This window comes from Sorex fumeus, unplaced genomic scaffold, assembly GCF_029834395.1.
Source record: "Sorex fumeus unplaced genomic scaffold, SorFum_2.1 ptg000193l, whole genome shotgun sequence".
NCBI classification, from domain to species: domain Eukaryota; kingdom Metazoa; phylum Chordata; class Mammalia; order Eulipotyphla; family Soricidae; genus Sorex; species Sorex fumeus.
In genome coordinates, this window is record NW_026606250.1 from 667,439 (window position 1) to 688,948 (window position 21,510).

The window sequence follows — 21,510 nt, forward strand, 5'->3', positions numbered from 1 at the left end:
ATATGCCAGACACAGTAACGACAAAGTCTCCAATGGAGACGTTACTGGGCCCGCTCGAGCAAATCGACGACCAACGGGAGGGCCTTTACCTTTACCTTTTACATATATATATATATATATGGGGTGGAGCGATAGCACAGCGGGTAGGGCGTTCGCCTTACACGCGGCCAACATGGCCGACCCGAGTTCGATTCCTCCACCCCTCTCGGAGAGCCCGGCAAGCTCCCGAGAGTATTCGATATGCCAGACACAGTAACAACAAAGTCTCCAATGGAGACGTTACTGGGCCCGCTCGAGCAAATCGACGATCAACGGGAGGGCCTTTGCCTTTACCTTTTACATATATATATATATATATATATATATATATATATATATATGGGCTGGAGCGATAGCATAGCGGTAGGGCGTTTGCCTTGCACACGGCCAACCCAGCCAACCCAGTTTCCATTCCTCCGCCCCTCTTGGAGAGCCCGGCAAGCTGCTGAAAGTATCTCGCCCCCACCGCAAAGCCTGGCAAGCTACCCTTGACCAATTCAATATGCCAAACACAGTAACAATAAGTCTCACAATGGAGATGTTACTGGGCCCAAATCGATGAACAATGGGAAGACAGTGCTACATATATATACGAAAGTAAACAAAGCTCAACCTTTGACAACTTGTCCTTGATCTCTTATAGAAGGGCTTAACGTCCCTGGGGGGAAATTCAACAATCCTCACCCTCCTTCCTCTAAGGATACTTTTTGTAGCATTTTCAAGGGGTTTTCATAACAAACAATACAAAATTTATTATTTCTGTTCTGCTTTGGGGCAGGGATTGGGGTTTGGGATGGAAACATTCGAGACACTGAAACAGTTCCTCGTGGGAAATGAGATTTTTTTTGGGGGGGGTGGTCCATACCTGATGCTGTTGAGGGCTTCCTCCTGGCTCTGTGTAAGGGTCACTTCTGGTGGTGCTTGGGGATGTTTGGCGCCATCTCTGGTACCAAGGACTGAGGCCGGGTCAGTTTCACGCACAGAAAGTGACTTCCCTACTGGACTACCTCTCCAGACCCCCACAATTCATTTTTGGAAAGTGAAAAAACCAAGAAGTTACTTTGTCTGCAATACATCTGTTGGTCTGAAAGCACCCTGTATGCACTCCTGTGAGGATGCTTCCAAGTGAAGGGAGGTCTGGTAGGACTCTGGGTGCCCCCAGAACTGTGACCAAGAACCCTCAGAACTTCCTCAGGAGAAACTTCAGCAGGAAAAAAAAAAAACCAAAAAAGGTGCCGATAAGATTTTTTTTTTTTTAACCACCAAAACTTCAAAGCCCTTTTTCCTCGACACTTTCCCGGCATGAAACTCTTCTCTCCACTGAAAGCCCCAAATCAGGCAGTTTGGAAAAATCCCATGAAACCTGTTTTGAAATGGGAAGCAGAGTATTCGGGGTCACCTGCGCTCAACTAAACCTGGGAACCGGGGCAGAGGTTGGGAGTGCGGCGTCTGGGGTCGCGTGACCAGGCACCTCCCTGATGAGGTCAGCAGAAGGTCCAGAAGGAGGCTGGTGGCTGTTTCTCTCTCTCTCTCTGACACTCATGCTCCTCACCAAGTGCTGGAAGGAGTTAACATAAAAGCTGTCATCGGGAAAAAAAAAACCTGAGTGCCCAAGAACAGGTGACTGGTTAAAGAAACTTTGGTACATCTACACAATGGAGTACTATGCAGCTGTTAGAAAAGATGAAGTCATGAAATTTACATACAAGTGGTACTACATGGAAAGTATCATGCTAAGCGAAATGAGTCAGAAAGAGAGGGATAGACATAGAAAGATTGCATTCATCTGGGGGACATAAAGTAACAAAATAGGAGATTAATACCCAAGAATAGCTGAGATCAGTACCAGGAGGATTACTCCATGGCTCAGAGGCCAGCCGGGCATTCTAGGGGAAAGGGCAGCTCAGACAGAGAATATGGTCACGGTCACGGTCCTCCCGTTATTCATCGATTTGCTCGAGCGGGCCCAGTAACATCTCCATCGTGAGACTTGTTGTTACTGTGTCTGGCATACCGAATACGTCACGGGGAGCTTGCCAGGCTCTGCCGTGCGGGCGAGATACTCTCGGTAGCTTGTCGGGCTCTCCGAGAGGGGCGGAGGAATCGAACTCGGGTTGGCCATATTGGCTGCTTGCAAGGCAAACGCCTTACCCACTGTGCTATCGCTCCAGCCCTATCAAACCTGAAAAATGTTCCGAAAGAGCTTTCAAACCGGAGGCTTCCTTCCTCAACCTTCCCTTGTGTGGGGGCAGAAATTCATTCTCAAAACTTTTTTAAAATTGATTAATTTGGTTTGGGGGACACACCCAGCAGTGTGCAGGGCTTACTGCTGGCTCTGCGCTCAGGGATCACACCTGGCTAGCTGGGGGAATAAATGGGGGCTGAGGATTAAACCCTGGTGGGCTGCATACAAGGCAAACGCCCGACCTACCCTGCTCTCTCCAAACCCTCCTCTGGATTTTAAGCCTGGAGACCAGCCTGCAGGTCCCCCTCGCTTGCTCAAGCTTTCCGAGTCCTTCCAGTTGGGCAGTTCCTTGTATTTTACCAGTTCTGGTCCCGAGAGACATGCAAGTGCCTTATAGGGTCCCTCCCCAAATATGTGGATACCAGGAAGTCACTTCCCCATTTTCAACAATGCTTCTAAACCCAGCAAGTCACCCTGTAGTTGCCGAGCAGGATGGATCCTGCCTGGGGAGGATCAGGAGCCGCTTAGAAGCGACGGCCCCCTCTGCCTCCAACAGAGAAGGGAGCACCAAATAAAGGGTGTTGGGAGGATCCTCCCAGGGTGGGAGAAGCATGCTGAAAGTAGACTCTGGACCGAACACGATTGCCACTCAAGGCCTCTCTTGCGAAACACAGGACCCAACAGAAGAGAGAGAGAACAAGGGGGAATGCCCTGCCACAGTGGCAGGGTGGGGCGGGGGGGGTGGGGGGTGGGAGGGATGCTGGGACCTGTGGTGGGGGAGGATGGGCACTGGTGGAGGGATGGGTACTGGATCATTGTATAACTGAAACCCAAGCACAAAAACCTGTAAGTCTGCAACTGTACCTCATGGTGTTTCACTAATAAAAAAAAAAGTTGTCATCCCGCGAGCGGCTCTCCAGCACGGCCATGGCCCCAGAAGCACAAGGACTTAATGCAGAACCCGGCAGCTTGGAGCAGAAAAGTGAATGGACTATGCGTTGATCCAGCCCATCAAGTCTGCCGGAGGGGAAAGGGTGTTGCCCCATTCGCCCTCTCCTCTCTGGAAAGAAAGATGGCGGCCACATGGGAGCCTTGTGGACAGCAGGTATGAGCCGGGAGTGTGGGGGCGACTAAAACCTCATGGGAAGGGGGGGCGTTTCGCTCCGCCCTTCACGCCCTACCGAGGCCACCAGTTGCCCCCCACGAGCGGCTCTCCAGCACGGCCACGACTCCAGAACACAGAAACCAATTTCTTAACTATCTGACTTTCAGTAGAAATACTTCCAGGGTCAATAGGTAAAATAGCAGAAATCCAAAACCAACATTTAATTCTTGAACCCAGCTGTAGAAAGCAAATCACTTCACAATGCTTTTTCAGCATGTCTGATTTGGGGGGGGGGGGTAAACTCTAAATAATAGTGGTGAATCTTTTATTGAAACAATCTAATCAAAGCGGATAGAGTGTTAACTAGAATTCATCTGCCTCACAGGGACGGGGAGGGGTGGGGGGTGGGGTTTTATTGGGGTTCTTCATGGGAAAAAATAAGTATTGGTAAAGGGAAATGTGTTTGATATTTGCATGACTGAGACATAAACCTGAAAGCTTTGTAACCTTTCCCACAGTGATTCAATAAATAAATTAAAAAAAAAAAAAGTTGTCATCGTAAGTGTCTTGACCCTCAGCAAAGATAAAGAACACAAAGCAGCAAATATGTGGATAAATACAAGGTAATATGTCTTAATTCACGTTTTTAAGGAAATTATGTTCACAGGAGCTGGAGACGGATCCTTCACAAAATCTGCCTGAATCGGAAGCACAAACCCACGTACTTGGTTCCTTGGGTCACATGCTCTGAACTGGCTCCAAATTCAGGGGCCCCGGATGCAACGCAGGATGCCTTAGCCAGGGATGTGTGTGTGTGCACACCGCAACTAAAATGTGGGACGACCCCCAGGTACCACTGGAAAACCTTTATGCAGCTCTGCTCATCGATGTAACAAAATAACCAACAAAGGAAATACAGAGGATAAAAAAGGTGATGGAGCGATAGCACAGCGGGTAGGGCGTTTGCCTTGCAAGCTCCCGGTCTGACCCAGCCGGGTGACGTACTCGATCTGCCAGACACAGTAACAACAAAGTCTCCAATGGAGACGTTACTGGGCCCGCTCGAGCAAATCGATGAACAACGGGAGGACAGACTGTGTTTCTTTAAAACTTTAATAATACTGCATTTTTAGTTTATAACATATGGATTCAATATATATGTGACACACTACAAGAAGAGGGGGCAGGAAAGAAAGCTACAGGGTATAAAGTTCCTATATTCTATCAGAATTTCGTCAAAATAGACTCTCCATCCAAGTCCATGTCTGTCCTAAGCTACGAGCTCCAGGTTCTCTCTGACACACCAAACCCAGCTTCTGCATTTGAAAAAATTCTCCCTCCATCAATCTCCGAGATACGTACGTCCTGGTAGAACTTCACCAAAAGACACAGTGAATCCCATTTGATAAACACTGGGGGAAACCCAAGTAGGCGGCACTTTGTGACGGAGAACTCTGGGTTCAATGGGACCGGGAACAGGGACGCCCCCACCCACATGCCCCTGTCTCAGGCAACTCAGCGGTTACCCCATAAGCCACCTCGGGCTGCTGCCAGAGAATCTCGTCATCGATCACCATCCGGAGTCACATGTCCTCTCCCAGAAGAGAGCAGAACATGACGCACGCCATCACCATGTCCATGAGCCGAACCCCTGCCAGGTTGTTTCATTCAGGGCACCCTGGAGGGGGCAGGTGAGCACCCTCCTCTCCCCTCCCCAAGGGACGCAGCCCCGGCAGCCGAAACCCTCCAGAGCTCAACCCCCACCAAGTTCAAGGCCCTCTCCACACACCTGGGCAGAACCTCACCCAGAAGGGAACCTATTTCTGGACTGTGCAGCCGCGATACCACACACCCTACCCATACTCCAAGGGCACTGCACCACCTTGGATGGGGTTTAAAGTAGGTAGCAACCAATCTTAGAGGAAATATTTCTTGTTGCAGATATACATATATTTATACACACGGAGTAATAGCACAGCGGTAGGGCGTTTGCCTTGCACGCAGCTGACCTGGGTTCGATTCCTCTGCCCCTCTCGGAGAGCCCGGCAAGCTACTGAGAGTATCTCGCCTGCACGGCAAAGCCTGGCAAGCTCCCTGTGACGTATTCGATATGCCAGACACAGTAACAAGTCTCACGATGGAGACATTACTGGGCCCGCTCGAGCAAATCGATGAACAACGGGAGGACAGTGCTATATAGTGCTATACTATTTACACACACACACACACACACACACACACACACACACATGCACACAAGGCTCAACCTTTAACATGTTAGTGATCTCTTATAGAAGGGCTTAATGGTCCCTCGGTGAAATACAGCAATATTCACACTTTTTCCTTTAAGGAAACTTTTTCTGGATCATTTTCAGTGGTTTCTCATGACAAACAATACAAAATAAATTATTTCGGTTCTGCTTTGGGGCAGGGGTTGGGGTTCGGGATGAAAAATACCCGAAATATAGGTGTCATGGTGGTGGGATTGGTGTTTGAATATTAAATGTGATCAAATATTGTGAACTACTTTATAAAAAAATATTTTTTTAGCTGAAAAAAAAAAAAAACCTTTGCAAACCCAATTCCAGAAGAAATCTGAGAGGGGCTGTGCATGCCTCCCTGCACCACACGGGGGCGCCCGCGAGCTGCTTCTCAGGCGCCCAGAGCACTGGAGAGGAGTCCGGGTGGGCAGACCTGGAGAGGTGACCCCGGCCCAGCTCGTAGCGACCGTCTCACGCGTGTCATTCCAGGAGTGAGAGAAGCCTGGAGACGGGGGTCTCGGGAGCGCACCTGGGGGGTCTCAGCCCCAGACGGGGCCCGTGGTGAGCACGAGGCCCGGGGAGCCCAGGGGCTGCGGCGCTGAAACAGACAGAGACAGACGGGGACAGACCCCGCTCGGGTGGGCACGGGGACTCCCAGAGGGCCCTCCCCCTCCCCTCCCCCCTCTTCCTCTTCTCCTCCTCTTCTTCTTCCTTCCCCCTCTTCATCCCTTCCTCCTCCTCCTCCTCCTCTTTCCCTCCTCCTCTCCTCCTCTTCTTCCTCCCCCTCTTCCCCTTCCTCTCCTCCCCCTCTCCTCCTCTTCCTCCCCTTTTCGTCTTCCTCTCCTCCTGCTCCTCCTGTTCTCCTTCCTCCTACTCTTCCTTCTTCTCTTCCCCCTCTCCCTCCTCCCTCCTTTTCCCCTCCTCCTCTTTTTCCTCCTCCTCCTCCTTTTCTTCCTCCTCCTCCTCTTCATCTTCCTCTCCTCCCGTTCTTCCTATTCTCCTTCCTCCTACTCTTCCTCCTTCTCTTCCTCCTCCCATCCTCCCTCTCCCATCCTTTCCCTCCTCCCTCCTCCCCGGTTTTCTCCAGGCCACCCCCGCGGACCCAGCAGTGCCCCTGAGCGCCGCTGTCTTCCCTGCCCGATGCCTGGCCCTGAACACGGAGCTCCGAGCCCCCACTGTGTGCAGCAACCAGCGGCGCCCACACCCGCCCTCCCTGGGGATCACAGTGCTCCCCACTCAGACTCCAGTGCTCTGAGCCCAGGGAGACGCGCTGCGGCTCGGAGCCGCCCTCTGGTGGCAGATGGGAGAATTGCACAGGCCTCTCCCTGCGAACCCCCAGCCCAGGGTACAGACCCCAAGTCGGGCTTTCTCTGGCTTTAGAAGCCCCCACAGCCCTGCAGAGAGCGTAAACGGGGCGTCTGCCGTCTCCCGGTGCTCCTGCCTGCCTGCGAGGCGCCGCTCTCCTCCCTCTGGGCCTCTGTCTAGGGGATCTTCCTTTGGAAGCACTTGCTGGGGTCACTCCTAGACCACTGGGGTCCCGGCCACCCCTGGCGCCGGCCTGGGCTCCCCTGCCACGCCCGCCCGGCCCCACAGCGCTGCCTGTGGGTTCTGCAGCTCGTGTCTCGGTGCCTTTTGTGGTCTGTTTGGGGGCCACACCTGGCTCTGCACTCAGGGGTCACTCGTGGTGGGCCCGGGGTCGGACCAGGTCCAACTCAGCGAGGCCAGCGCCCTCCCTGCTGTCCCGTCGCACGGGCCTCTTGTTTCATCGAACGTTTAAAAAGGAAAATGAAGAGGACAGAGACGATGGACAGAGGCTGGGAGGCAGCTGGACAGTCCGAGTGATGGAAGCGACCAGGCCTGTGCAATTCTCCCATCCGCCACCAGAGGGCGGCTCCGAGCCGCAGCGCGTCTCCCTGGGCTCAGACCTTGGCCCGCACCCCAGAGGCCCGGCCCTGCCCCCTGGGGACCCCAGAAGCCCCGCACTGCCCCGAGGCACCCTGGGGGACCCCCCGCACTTGACCCCAGGGCCAGGGGTCACCGATGGCCTCGTGGCCTCCTGCGCTCCACCCGGGGCCACCCCAACCTGGATCTTTCTGAGCAGAAGCAGGTCACGGGTCGCCCCAGGCCGAGGCCACACACGGATGCAAAGGAAACAGTCACTGGTCTCGACCCACAGACGAAGCAGGACCCCGGGGCAGCTGCGGGTGATGATGCCGGGCCCCCTGCAGAGGCTGGCAGTGCCCCCTGGGCGGGCAGGGCAGGGTGGACGGGGGGGGTGGGGGGGTGGGGGATCCGCTCGGGGTCAGAGGGCAGAGGGGCAGGAGACGGCAGCACTGGGGCATGTGCGGCCACCGGGCAGCCTGGGCTGGGTCACTGCCTGGGGGACAGGCCCTTCGGCTTGAGACCGGAGCAAGTCTCCTGGGCACAGCCCGGCTTTAGCTGTGGGGCCCTGAGCCCCGCAGGGAGCAGCCTCGGGGCCGGCAGCTGTGGGCCAAGGGCCACAACGGGTCAGAGCAAAGCAAACGGCATCGGGCAGAGCGGCCGAGGCCGGCCCAGGCGAGGGCCAGGCGGGACAGGTGCGTGCCAGTGGGGAGCGTGGGGGGCCATGGGCCGAATGACTGGCACAGCAGCCCACGCTGAGGGGCGGGCGGGGCGGCCGGAGTGTCCAGTGGGGCGGCCAGGGGAAGGCCCGGCAGGGTCCGAGCTGGAGTCCAGCCATGCACAGCCCCAGGCCCCTCCAACCCCCGGCCCCCGCCACGTGCCAGTACCAGCCGGGCTCCATGGCGCTGCCCCAGGAGAGGGCCAGGCTGCTCGGGGCTTGGGGGTCTCTGGGGGGCTTCTCAGGGCTCAGGGTTTGTCCCGGGGTGCCGGCGTGTCCTTGGCTGCTCCCCCCAAGCCCAGCCACCGCGAGGGTCTTCCCGGAGGCTTCTGGAGCCAGAGCCCCCGGTGACGGATGGCGGGGGGTGCTGGGCTGGGGGCTGCGTCCGTCTGTGTCCAGAGCAGGAAGGCCCAGAAGCATCCGGGGGTGCTAGAGACCCCCTCGACCCTGGGCCGTGGTCTGCAGAGCTGGGAGGGCTGGATGGAGCCTGTCCAGCGGCCAGGCCTGGACACCGTCCCCCCCCTCGCCCCAGCCCCTGTGGCTGGCCGATAAGCTGGGGCTGTTGGGGGCCAGGGACCTCGTTTCCAGTTCCCAGAGACTGCCCAGCCTGCCACGGGTGCTCAGGCAGCAGTAGACTCGCCACAGGCCCGCTGAGGGCGTGACCCCGGGGACCCCTGCTCTGGGCGGGGGCTTGACCCACTACGGGGAGGGAAGGCCTGGGCGCCACCGGCCCAGAGCGTCACCAGCTGGGACGGCCCGGGCTCCGCGGGGGTCAGTTCTGGGTCCCCTGCCCCTGAGAGGCAGCGGGTGGGCCGGAGGGACAGAGCGGCTGTATCCAGGGAGAGACAGGCTGGCCGGCGGGCTGATCCCAGTGCCGGGGGGACAGGACCACCAAGGCTGTCCAGGGCTGGTCTGACGCCCCTGGCGCTGTGGCCAATCCTAGGGCCTGACCTGGGCTCCCTGCTGACCTGGGAGCTGTGGCAGCCTGCCTGGGGCTGGGCAGCCCAGAGGAGCACCCTATGAGCACTGCGTCCTGCCCAGGGAAGTACTCTGTGAGCACTGTGTCCTACCCAGTGGAGCACTGTGAGCAGCACTGCGTCCTTCCCAGAGGAGCACTCTGAAAGCATTGCATCCTGCCCAGTGGAGCACTGTGAGCACTGCGTCCTGCCCAGGGGAGCACTCTGAGAGCATTGCATCCTGCCCAGTGGAGCACTGTGTCCTGCCCAGGAGAGCATCCTGTGAGCACTGCATCCTGCCCAGGGGGGCTCTCTGAGAGCACTGCATCCTGCCCAGTGGAGCACTGTGTCCTGCCCAGGAGAGCATCCTGTGAGCACTGCATCCTGCCCCCAGGGGAGCACTCTGAGAGCATTGCATCCTGCCCAGTGGAGCACTGTGTCCTGCCCAGGAGAGCATCCTGTGAGCACTGCATCCTGCCCAGGGGGGCACTCTGAGAGCACTGCATCCTGCCCAGGAGAGCACTGTGTCCTGCCCAGGAGAGCATCCTGTGAGCACTGCATCCTGCCCCGGGGGAGCACTCTGAGAGCATTGCGCCCCTGCCCCAGCGGGAGCACCCCAGACTGCCTGCCCTGACTTGGGGGCGTGGCCGACGGCGCCGCGGAGAGGGCGGGGTGGGGGCTCCGCCCAGGTGCCCCTGGAGCGCTCGCCGCCCGGCAGGTGTTGGGTGCGACTGTGGGGAGGAGCGCCCGGCCCGGTCCGCAGCCGCCGCGCGCAGGGCGCGTCCGTGCCCCCGCCCGTGCGCCCCGCGGGTCCCGGCGCGGTCAAGGTCACCGCGGCCCCTCCCCGCCCGTGGAGGGGCCGGGCCCGCTGGAGGCCCGCCCTGCCCGGCCCGCGGCGCGGCTGGTCCCCGGGACGCGGCGGGCGCGGGATGCGCGGGGCGCGCGCGGGGCCGCGGCGCGCGGGGCCGGTGCGCTCCCTGCTGCGCGCCTTCGCCCTGGGGACCCGGGACGCCGCCGCCCCCGGCCGGGCGCAAGGTAAGCGGCGGGCAGGGGCGAGGCGGGCGGGGCCGGCCCGGACTGTCCCCACCGATCGCCCAGCGCGGCGCCCGCGGGGCTCCTGGGGTCCCCCAGTCTGAGCGCTGGGCGCGGCTGCGGTCCGTGGCCCCTCCCCACCTACTGGGCACAGCCACGTGGCTGCGGGACCCGGCTGGGCGGGGAGGGGCCCGCAAGGACGCCTGGGGCGGGGGGCTGGAGGGGGGCGAGAAAGGCAGGACCCCCGGGAACCGTGTTTCCGCGGTGGCCCCAGTGACGCCGGGCCCAGGCTGTGTGGACACCCGGGGACCCTCGTGATTCCCGGGGGCCAACACCTGCCCCGCGAACCACCCCCTCCCCGTCGGATTTTGCTTGTGCAGTTTCAGGGCGCCCCAGCAGCTAGTGGGGAGAAGTCACCGCACCCGCTAGAGACCCCGAATGTCTGGGACGCCCCATCCCGGTTCATGGCGCCAGGAGGGCTGCCCCTCCCGGGAGCACTGTCTGCAGAGCCCCAGGTGTCCTCCCGGGCTTCAGCATCTGAGGCCCCTGCGAAGGGGGGCACTGCCGGGCCAGCTCAGTGAGCGAGAGGGGGACGCCGGCACCCCAGACAAGACGCGCTCGGTCCCTGTGCCTCCCGCGTGGACATGGCAGGGAAGAGCCGTGCCCGCTTGGCAGCCGTGTCCTCGGGCAGGGGGCTTGTCCGGGCCCAGTCGGGGCGCACTTGGCCGGCTGCCGTGGGTTTAAAATAGTCCCGTGGCTCCCGCGGAGAGCGTGCGGGCTGCGGGCTGGCCGCTCTGACCCACTTTCCCAAGCACTGTGCCAGCCCGAGCCAGCGGGCAGCCGAGGTGGCCGCACCCGGCGTGACTGTGAGCTGTGGGCAGGGCCGGGCAGGGGCCAGTCCTGCCCGCCCGGGACTCTGCTGCTCGTGGGGGAACCGGGGCACATTTTAAGGAAAGATCCACCCGCTGGAGAGGTGAGGGAGGGGTCCGTGGGTGGGAGGGGCAGCCACGGAGGGATGGAGGGAGACCCCGGCCCGAGCTGAGCCCGGCTGCCCGGTTTCACGGTCTCTACACAGGTGGGCAGGGGCAGGAGCCCGGCAGGTTGGGGAGGGGGCGAGCTCCCGGGACGTGAGTGGGCGCCTGGCCAGAGTGTCCAGCCTGGGGCCAGGAAGTGGGCTGGGAGTAGGGGGGGGAGTGTGGGTGGGAGGTCCACTGGGCCCTGGAGCAGGATTCTCACGTCCACCCGCTGGCTGGGGGCAGCTCTATGGGCCTGAGCCCCTGGGCGGGGGCAGGGGGTTTCCCCTCGGTCCTGGGGGCACTTATCTATCGTCCCGATGGGGTCTGGCTGGGAGCTCCCTCGGCCTGGGCCCCCTGCCCCCCGCTGGTGCTTGTTCTGTGCTAAACTCTGGGCCAGCTTGATCTGGGGACCGCCCCCCCCAGCTGTGCTCGGGTCCAACTGCCAGGCCCTGCGCTCAGGATCACGCCCACAGGTACCAGGGAGGGCCCCGGGGTGGCTGCGTGTGACGCAAGTGTGACTTCCGTCCAATTTCTCTGGACCCCCGTTTTTAAAAACCATTTGAAGGGCAAGGCCTGAGCCCGCTATTGTGACCCGGCCTGGCTGCTGTGTCCTTGGGGGTCCCGGGAGGTCAGGGCTTGTTTCTCTGGCTGGGCTCCGGGTTGCAGAAGGTGTTGGGTGACCCCAAGCGCCACCCTGAGCCCCAGCTGGGTAAACCCTAGTGACCCTCCCTGGGCCCTGGCAGGCTCTCTGCGTTGCTGGGGGTCACGAGAGCCTGACAGGCGCCCCAGGCCTGTCCCTGCCCTCCACCCCTCCCCGCTGACCCCGGGACTGGGTCCCTGCCCACCCTGAGACCCCACTGGACACCCCTGGCAGATCAGGAGGGCCAGGGGCCCCCAGGCCTGGGAGGAAGCCTTGGTATCCTGGGCGGCCAGGCCACAGCCCCAGAGCGGGCTGGGGGGGTACTAGGTGCCCACCCCCACCTGGGTACAGCCTGGGGTCAGGCCCCTGGGCAGCCTGGGGGTACAGACAGTGCCCACCGCCCGCTGATGTCCACCTGCCCTTCCCACGGCCAAGTCCCACCTCAGGTCTCTGGCTGCCCTCGAACTTGCCCGGGCCCCATGACAGACAGGGGGGCGTCCCTGGGGCGAGGAGGAACTCCCGGTGGTCTTGTCCCATGCAGGGGTCGAGCTTTGTTCCAGGCAGGCTCAGGAAACTGTGTCTCCGGCTGGAAGCTGGACAATGGGGCCAGGGCAAGAGGAGGGTCCAGCCCCCAGCGACACTGGTCCCTGGTCCCTGGGCACTGCCTTCGGGCTGAACCCCACTGAGCCCCCCCCCCCGCCTCTCCCTTGTTCCCCTCAAACGAGTGTCTCCTCACTGGCCTCTGGGAAACACACGGGAGCTTCGGAAAGAAGCGGGCCCGGGGTACGTCCGGCCTGAGCTGCCCCTTCTCATGTCCAGCGTGTCTCGGCAGGGCTGGGTGCGGGTTCTCCGAGCCCACAAACCACCAGACCCAGCCAAGCCCCCGGAACGTCCCGGCCTCCCAGCGCCCGGCCTCTGGGGATTCCTGCTCTCGAGTCATTGGGCCCCGGCCCCGCCCCACCCAGAGGGGCCCCTGGGCCTCTCTGGGGGGTCTGAGGCCCTCGGGGCTTTCCTCGGTGGTGTGGCTTCTGCCCAGGGCGGAGTTCGAGGGAAAGGCCGATGCCAGGCCTGAGGATACTATTTGCACGTTCATGTCACGACCAGGACGTTGCAGAGGTGATGGCGGGGGGTTGGGGGGGGGGTGGGGATGGGATTGGGGGGTTCCAGCCGTGCGTCTCTGAGTTCCCGCTCGGACGCCCTGTCTGGCTGCTTAGGCGTGAGCGGCCTCTCCCCTACCCCACGCCCCCCGCCCCTCGGCCTGGCGGGGTCCCGCCCCCTCCTCACGCCTGGCTTTGCCGTTCTCTCGGGCTCTCGGGGCCCTGGGCCATCCCAGCCTGCTTGCGGCCAGCCTGCGGGCGCGCGGCGTGTGCCTTTGCCCCCTGGGACGGCGTCTGCCCATTTGGGGGTCTCCCTGGCGTCACTGAACGCGCGGACCCCTCTGCGAAGCCCCGAGCGAGGTGGAGTACTTGCTGTGTGGAGCACCGCCCTCAGGGCCAGGGACGGGCACAAGTGAGCCTGACTGTGGTTCCCCAGGCTAGGGACAGGCGTGTGTGTGTGTGTGTGTGTGTGTGTGTGTGTGTGTGTGTGTGCGCGCGCGCGCGCGCGCGCAGTCCAGGGCTAGGAACGGGCCTGTGTGCAGCCCCACCGTGGGCCCCAGGCTCTGCCCCTGCCGTGTCTCTTCCCAGTGCTCTGTGTCCGCGTGCGTGGCAATTTGGGGGAGTTTTTTCAGCATTTGCGGCCGTGTGACATCTTATTATCTCATCCTTTGGACAAACTGGCAGGCTACCGAATGTCACCTGCCCACATGGCAGAGTCTGGCAAACTCCCCGTGGCGTACCCAATATGCCAAATACCAGTAACAATGATGGGTCTCATTCTCCTAATCCTGAAAGAGCCTTGAATATGGCAACTTTTAAAAAAATCTCAGGGCTAGGACGAAGGAGACGTTACTGGTGCCTGCTCGAGGCAAGGTAAGGTAAGGTAAAGGCCCTCCCGTTGATCATCGATTTGCTCGAGCGGGCCCAGTAACGTCTCCATTGGAGACTTTGTTGTTACTGTGTCTGGCATATCGAATACTCTCGGTAGCTTGCCGGGCTCTCCGAGGCAATCGACGAATAACAGGATCGTGATCGTGATTTCAGCCCGCGGTCTCGTGTCTTCGTCAGGGATCCTTTCCCGCGGTGGGCTCAGAGCGAGCCCCCTGCCGGGCTGTTTCTGCCGGTCCTGGCTGTAGCCCTGAGCCACAAGCTCCTGTCGGGCCCCAGAGCCCGGCAGCCACAGCCCTGCCAGTCCCGCCTGTTCTGCACTTGCCTCTCCAGACACCCATGACCTCTCACAGAGAGGGCGGAGGACGCGGGTGAGAGCAGGGACTGGGGCCGTCTGGGGGTCCTGGGGGGTGCAGGATAGTGGGAGGGATGTTGGTTTCCACAGACCCTGGGGTTGTCTGGGGAATACTGGGGGATATTGGATATTGGGGGATGCTGGTTCCCAGGGCCCCTGGAACCGTCTGGGGAGATATTGGTTCCCAGAGACCCTGGGGCATCTGGGGGGTGTTGAGGGGATATTGGCACTCAGGGACCCTGGGCTTGTCTGGGGGGATACTGGGGAATATTAGATATTGGAGGAATGCTGGTTCCCAGGGCCCCTGGGGTATCTGGGGAGATATTAGGGGGATATCGGATATTGGGGTGATATTGGTTCCCAGGGCCCCTGGGCGTCTGGGGGGCTGCTGGCGCCGGCTCTCACGGGTGCCTTTCGTTTGCTTCTCTCGGTGTAAGGGGTGAGCCCTCAGTCACGTGCTCCATCCAGGGTGGGCTTCGCTGCTGGGGTCCCCAGAGCCCCCCGCCCCCGGCCCAGGGCACTGCTCCCAGACTGAGGCCAGGGCTCGGCGAGACAGGGACGCGTCCAGCCGCGGCGCGCACGGGTGTCTGTCAGCGCCGGGACACCCGTCTCAGGCCGGCACGACCCGACCCCGCCCGAACTCCAGCCTGGCAAGCTCTCGGCTTGGGGACCCCCGGCCCGGCTGTCGCGGCCTTTCTTCCTAAGAGGCCCCAGACCTGGGGCTTCCCACACGGCACGGCCGGGACCTGCCCCGTCCTGAGACTCAGTGTGGAATTTCCGTGTCATTTCGGGGCTGCTCCCAGCAGGGGCTCGGGGACCCGTGTGCACAGCTGATGCTCAGCCCTTTGCACGGTTTTCCCGGCCGGCGTTTCCCCTTGATCAGCTTCCCTGGGCTCTGCCACGCTCGGGCGCGCGCGGGTGCTGGGTCGGGCTCCGTGCATCCCCGTCTCCCCGAGTCTGCGTCCGCTCTGTCCAGGGAGAGAGGTGAGCCCCTGCCTGTCCCAGTGAGGTTCAGCTGACGCCCCTCCCTGCAGGGGATGTCCATGCCGCAGTCCTGTCGGTGTGGCCCTGCGAGCCCAGGGCTTGCCCTGCCACCTCCTGGCCCCACTGTTCCAGCCTTCCAGCCTTCCAGCTCACCCCAGGGCCTTTGCACATGCTAGGCCAAACTTGTGTGCTGATACATGCACAGCTCTCTGACTGGAGCTACTATGGAAGGGGGCTGGGTGGGGGTGGGGGCTCCCCTCGACTCCAAGCGGGGGCTGACCTCAGGGACCTTTCTCCTGGACACAGCTGCTCCGTGGCCTTTGCTGGAGCTCAGGTTCTGGGGCAGACGTGCCGCTCTTGAGTTTTTGCTGACAGCCCCCAGGCTCGCTCTCCGGAAACCCCGGTTCCCCCGTTAGGCTGCAGCATGAGTGGACCCCTGGGCCTTCCAGGGCCCCCAAAGGCAGGTGCTCGCTCTGGACGGAAGTGGTGGTGGCCGCACCCAGGAGTGGGGGTCTGGACCCCTCCCCCATCCAGGGCTGGGCGGTGCCTGAATCCCACCCCAGGTAGGAGCCCTGCACACCCGTGTTCCGGGTTCCGGGTGGTGCCCGTGGCCTCGCAGACACGCCCGTCGTCCTTCCCGGGGGCTGGGCAGTGCTGGAGGCCGGAGGTCGGCCGAGCGTCGTCGTCTGCGTCTGGACAGTCCGGCTGGGAGACGTCTCCGCCGGGGCTTGGGGACACAGATCTGCGCCGTGACGTGTCACCGAGACACCAGCTCTGCTGTGGGGTGGGGCTGGGGGACCTGCCGTCGAAGCCGGCGGGCGTGGGAGTCAGAGGGAGGAGGCAGCTTCTGGTGCCGGGCGCCAGTCAGAGAGCAGGTGAGGGTGGCCAGGGAGCCCCCCAGGCCCCCGAGCAGCACGCCCCGCCTCTGGGGGCGCCACTGGTGCTCAGGGCTGGGGCTGCCAAGTCTGCTGGGGCCTCACCTGCCGGCCGGGGCTGCAGCCTTGCACCCCTCCAGGCCCAGGGAACGTTCTGACCGGCTTCACAGGGAGGGGCCAGACCCAGCCCTCGGCCACCTGCACTCGGGGGGGCCTCAGGGTGCCACAGGGGCTGGGCTGGCGTCTCGGGGAGCCGCAGGACGTCTGCGCCCCTCTCCAGGCCACCGGCTGCCCCTGCCCTCCTGGGTGCGAGCCGTGGAGGGAGAAATAGGCCTTTGGGGAAGTGGGGGGGGGGGCGGAGAAACGCAGTTCGCGGGAGCACGGGCGCCGTTTCCCCCGTGACCAGCAGAGGGCGCGGCTCCCCGCTGTAAATCCCCGCTGGCAGGCGGGGGCGTGTGTGGTGTGTGGTGGCATGTGTGGTGGTGTGTGGGGTGTGTTTGGGGGGGTCCTTCGTTGCCTCCCTCCGTCCTAACAGTCTGGGCGCAGGTGTCCCCGGGCGGGCTCTTTTCCGAGCGGCCGGACTTTCCGTTTGCTTCTGCGCCCGCGGGTGAGGGTCTTCCCAGGCCCCAGGCCCCGCCTGACGGTGCTTGGGGTGCGGGGACGGCCTCCTCCGTCCCCTGAGGTCGCTGTGGGAGGCTGGGCTGTCCCTCCCGGAGGCCCGTTTCTCGGCCCCACTCTGCACATCCACTCACTCGCTCCCTCATTCATTCATTCACTCCGTCACTCATTCATTCACTCCGTGGAAAGTGCTCACCTGATCCCAGGGCTCCCGAGCTCCAGCCTGGCTGGGCTCAGGGCCCTCAGAGACGGGGGCTGGAGCCCGCGAGGGTCTCTGCAGCCACCCGCAGGCCCCTTCTCCCTGGACAAACATGTGAGGCCTAAAATGGCCCAGAAGGACCCGCAGGCCTGTCCCAGGGGAAGGGGCAGGTGCTGGGGTCCCCGGCTGGCAGCCGGCGCCAGAGGGTCTCTGGGCACGGAGCCCCACCCAAGTGCGGGTGCTGTTACCCCTCAGGGCAGCCCCTGGGACTGATGGCATTAGGAGGGGGGACCCCGGGTTCGATCCCTGACACCCCCCAGCACCGCCAGGTGTGACTCAAGAGGGAAAAACCCATGAAACCGCCTGACCCTCCCCCCACAGCCCTCAGGGAGGGGCGCAGCGCCCGCTGCCCAGGTGCGGCCAGCACCCTCCATCCCTCCCCCCGCACCCCTCCATCCCCTCCCCACCCCCAGAGCCCCCTCGGTTCCACCCCGCCTCCAGCCGCCACACTTCCCCATGGACACTCACCTCTGCCCCCATGACCAGTCCAGGCCTGCAAGCCAACCAGTTGTGTGGTCAGCAGAGTGCACGTGTGTGGGGCTCCTGGTTGCCCGGCCACCATGGCCACTCCAGGGCCGCATCCCTGTGAGGCCCGTCTGCCTCCGGGGCTTTGGGCTCAGCCCCTGGTCCCCACTGTGTCCTGCTGTCCACGCCGCAGGTGCCCCAGCAATAGGCCGGGTCTCCCCTGCGTGGGTCTCAGCCCCAGGCGGGTGCAGGGCCGAGGGTGGGTGCTGTGGCACAGGCCTGGAGGAACCAGCAGGCGGGCCAGGCAGGAGGGCACCCGCGTCCACTCTCGGTCTCCTGGGAAGGCTGACTGCCGCCTGGATGGGCCCGGGCTGGGCACGGGCAGCCCCTATGCGGGTGCCCAGGGCGAGTGGGCTGATGGACAGCTGGCGGGACGGTGGAGGCGGGACTGGACGGGGCGTGGGGCGCCCGGAGTTCGCAGGCGCCTTTGTGCAGGCTGACGCTTCCTTGGGGTCAGAGTCGGGGAGGCTCCCGGTCACTCTCAGGGAGTCTTGGAGTCTCGGTTGCAGTCCTGGAGGACCCGCGGAGGGGGGGGGTGTCTCTGCATGGGGTCGCTGCCGGGCGCCTCGCAGGTGCGTGGTGTCAGCCGCCCAGGGCCCCGTGCTGTGAGGGGGAAACGAGTGTGTGTGAACGGGGGTCCGCCAGTGACTGCGGGAGGCGCGAGCGAGAGCGGGTGAGTGTGTGCGTGAGTGAGTGTGAGTGAAGGAGTGAGTGTGTGAGCGAGTGAATGAACAAGGAAACGGGTTTCTGCCTGCAGGAGCACTGAGGGATTGAGTGAGCGAGCAGATGTTAAGAATGAGTATGGGAATGAGCGAATTAACGACTGAGTCGGCAAACGGCTTAACGTGGGGGTGAGTGTGGGAATGAGTGAATGAACGGACGGAATGAGTGTGAGTTCCTGGGTGCACGAGGGACAGGATGAGTGAGAGTGACTGAGTGAAGAAGTGAATGAGCGTGAGTGAAAAAGTGAGGGGGTGAGTGGACGAGCGTGAGTGCAGGTGTGAGGGGTGAGTTAGTGAGTGGATGAGTCTGGGAGTGAAGAAATGAATGCGTGTAGGAGTGAGCGAATGAATGAGTGGTGTGAATGGCCGTGAGTGCATGAGTGACCGCGCGAAAGAGCGAGTTGAGGGAATGAGTGGATGGAGGGAGTGACTGACTGCGAATGAGTGAGTGGACACGTGAGAGCGTGTGAGAGCACAGGCAGGGTGTGCGAATGAGTGAATGAGTACGTGAATGCGTGAGCGCATGTGTTAGCGAATGAGTCACCGCGAATGAATGAGTGACTGTAAGAGAATGATTGAGTGGAGAGGATGGATGAATGAATGAATGAATGAGTGATTGAGAGGATGAGTGAGTTGAGTGAATAAATGTGCGAATGAGTTGGATGAGTGAGAGGAGTGAGTGAATGAATGCGTGTGAGTGAGCGGATGAGTGAATAAATGAATGAGTGAGTGAATGAGTGAGTGGAGGAATGAATGATTGTGAATGAGTGTGTGAGTGGAGTGAATGAATGAGTATGTGAGTGTGTATGTGAGTGCGTGAATGAGTGAGTGAGGGAGGGAGGGAGAGCCCGGTGGGAGCGCTGGGAGTGGGTCCCGCCTCCACCCGGCCCTGTCCTTGGTCCTGCTGGGCTTCACCTGCGGGGGGTGGGGCCGCGCCCTCCTGCCCCGGGGCGCCCCTGGGCCCTGCTCTCACGACAGGCGTGGGGGTCGCTGCCCAGTGGGCGTCCCCGCCCGGCCCCTGCCCCCGTTTCTCCCCGCCCTCCTGGGCGGGGGGCGGGAGGGAGCAGCTCGGGAGGCGCCTCTGGGGGTGGCGGCGGCCGGGAGGCCCCGCGAGCGGCCCGGGAAGCCCCCGCCCAGGGGGTGCGCGCGCGGGGGTGCCCAGGAGCCCGGCTGGGCCAGGCCAACCCGGGGAGGCGCCCTGGGAGGGCGGGGGGCGGGAGGGGCGCCGGGGCCTCGGGTCCGGTGCCGGGGTGGGGGTCCCTCCTTCCCGCCTCCTCCCCCTCCTCCCCGGGCGGCCCAGGTGGGCGCGACCCCTCCTCCTCCCGCTGCCTCCCACCCGCGGCGGCTCCGGCTCACTCCCCTCTCGTGACGTCATGCACCTCCCGCGCGGCATGATGGGAGAATCCTAATGTTTTCCAACAGATGCTCCAAGAACAGCTTTTAGATTAAAGCCATTGCCAGAGCGGAGATTCTTCCTTTTTCCCCTTTTTTTCCGGGGGGGTGGGGGGTGGGGTGGGGGGAGGGAGCGCCCCCAGAATTTCCTGGACATCACCCCCGGCCCCGAGCACGCAATAAACACTGGCGAGAAAAAGTTTTTATTTCCTGGTTCAACTTTTCCTTTTCCTGGAATATGGACCGAAGAATGGGGATGAACGCGGATAAATAACAAAGCGAGGCGGCGCGCGCCGGGATGCGGCTGGATGCGGCCCTGCGGGCCATTGTCTGCCGGCCCTGACGCCCGCCCGGCGGCCCCCGCCGCTCCCGCCCGGCCCTCCGGGACCCTCCTCGGGCCAGGGACGCCCCCGCCGCGCCCCCGGCCGTGACCTTGGCGCCGCGGGCGCTCCCGTGCCCCAGGCCCCGTCCAGCCGGCCCCGCGCCGCCCGGGCCCATGGCCGCGTCGGAGGACGGGAGCGGCTGCCTCGTGCCTCGGGGCCGCTCGCAGAGTGACCCCAGCGTCCTCGCCGACTCCCCGGCCACCTCCTCCGCGGACGCCGGGGCGCACCCAGGTAACGGGCGCGGGGGCGGGGGCGCGGGCGGCGGGCGGCGGGCGGGCGGGCGGCGGGGGCGGCGGTGCCCGCGCGGCTCTGGGCGCGCGCCCCGCGCTCCCTGCGCCCTCCTGGCCGGGCAGCCGGGGGGTCCCCGGCGCGCGGCCGCCGCGCCCGCACCCCCGGGCCGGCCGGGGCGCCCCGGGAAGCCCTTTGTCCGGGAGGGATCGATGGGCGGGCGGCCGCGCGGCGAGGGGCGCGCGGGACGGGCCCCTGGCCGCGGCTGCCCCTCGGCCCCCGGCGAGGCCGGGCTCCCCTGCCCGGGGGCGGACCCGCGCGGCGACAGCCGGACCCGCGGCCCGCGCCCAGGGCGGGCTCGGGGCTCCGTGCTCGCTGCCGGCCGGCCCCCGCGCCCAGCCTGGCGCTGCTCCCGCCGCGCGGGGCCGGGCTGGGCGCACCTGGGCACGCCGCCGCCGGACAGGTGTGCGGGCAGCGGGCCCGCCGGGAGCCAAGGGCGGGCGGGCGCGCGCCGGGCTGAGCCCGCTGCGGGGCACTGGGTGGACCTGGGCGTCCCCCAGCCCGGGCGGCGGCGTCAGCTGTTGAGGTGACCCATCGGACCACAAAGGCGTGATGGATTACTTTCCAGAGACGAAGAAAGGCCCCATCCGGCGGGAGGGGGCTGGGCTGTGTGCGCCCTGTCGCCATGGAGACGCAGAAGCAAAGTGATCATTAAAACCTTTCTCCACCAGAAGGCAATTTTCACTTCACAGGGAGAAGTCGGAGCTTCTGAAACGTGAGGTTTGAAACAAAAAGGGAAAAAGGGAAAGAAAGGAACCAGAATGAGATCTGGTGCTGGGGGGTCCAGCGCGGGGCTGGGGTCTGGCTTTAGCCTCGGAGGGACCGCAAGTGGCCTGACACACCTGCGGTCCCTCAGTGCTGGTCCCCAGCCCCCTCAGGGCCTCCCTCAGCTTCAAGCCTGTCGCGCTGGAGAGCCCCCAAGGCTGGGGGCCTGGGGTGAAGGCAGATGTGTGCAGATTAGGGTGCCTTCACTTTGTGGGGACCCCGGAGTCGCGGTCTCAAAAGGCGCAGCGTGGCTCGTGGTGGGCAGTTCTGGAGCCCTGGGGCCCAGCGTGCCGTTCAGTGACGGGCCCTTTCTTGGCGGAGCCCCCAGCCCCGATGCAACTTGGTGCCTCTTGAGGCGGGTGGCAGAGGGGCCCGAGGGAGGAAGAAACGGGTTTTCCAGGAGCAGGGAGGGCTCCTTCATGTCCTCCGAGTTTCAAGCGGAGCAGCCCTGGGGGCTTTAATTAATCCTTTGATTAGGAACCCGGGAGGAAGTCCCGGGATGGGTCGCCTTCTCCGCGCTGGGGAG

General features: G+C 63.0%; 2 protein-coding genes across 2 annotated transcripts in view; one reads left to right on the forward strand and one right to left on the reverse strand.

Moving 5' to 3' along the window:
• PRELID3B (PRELI domain containing 3B) overlaps positions 1–21,510 on the reverse strand; it is a 320,500-nt gene that overhangs the window by 271,033 nt on the left and 27,957 nt on the right. The gene's annotated exons all lie outside the window — the stretch shown is intronic.
• The window catches only part of PHACTR3 (phosphatase and actin regulator 3), an 80,464-nt gene continuing 78,871 nt past the window's right edge, over positions 19,918–21,510 (forward strand). Inside the window, exon 1 of the mRNA XM_056108127.1 lies at positions 19,918–20,162. Within this exon, the coding sequence (XP_055964102.1) occupies positions 20,045–20,162 (118 nt within the window). The 5' untranslated portion in view covers positions 19,918–20,044. The remainder of the gene's footprint in view (positions 20,163–21,510) is intronic.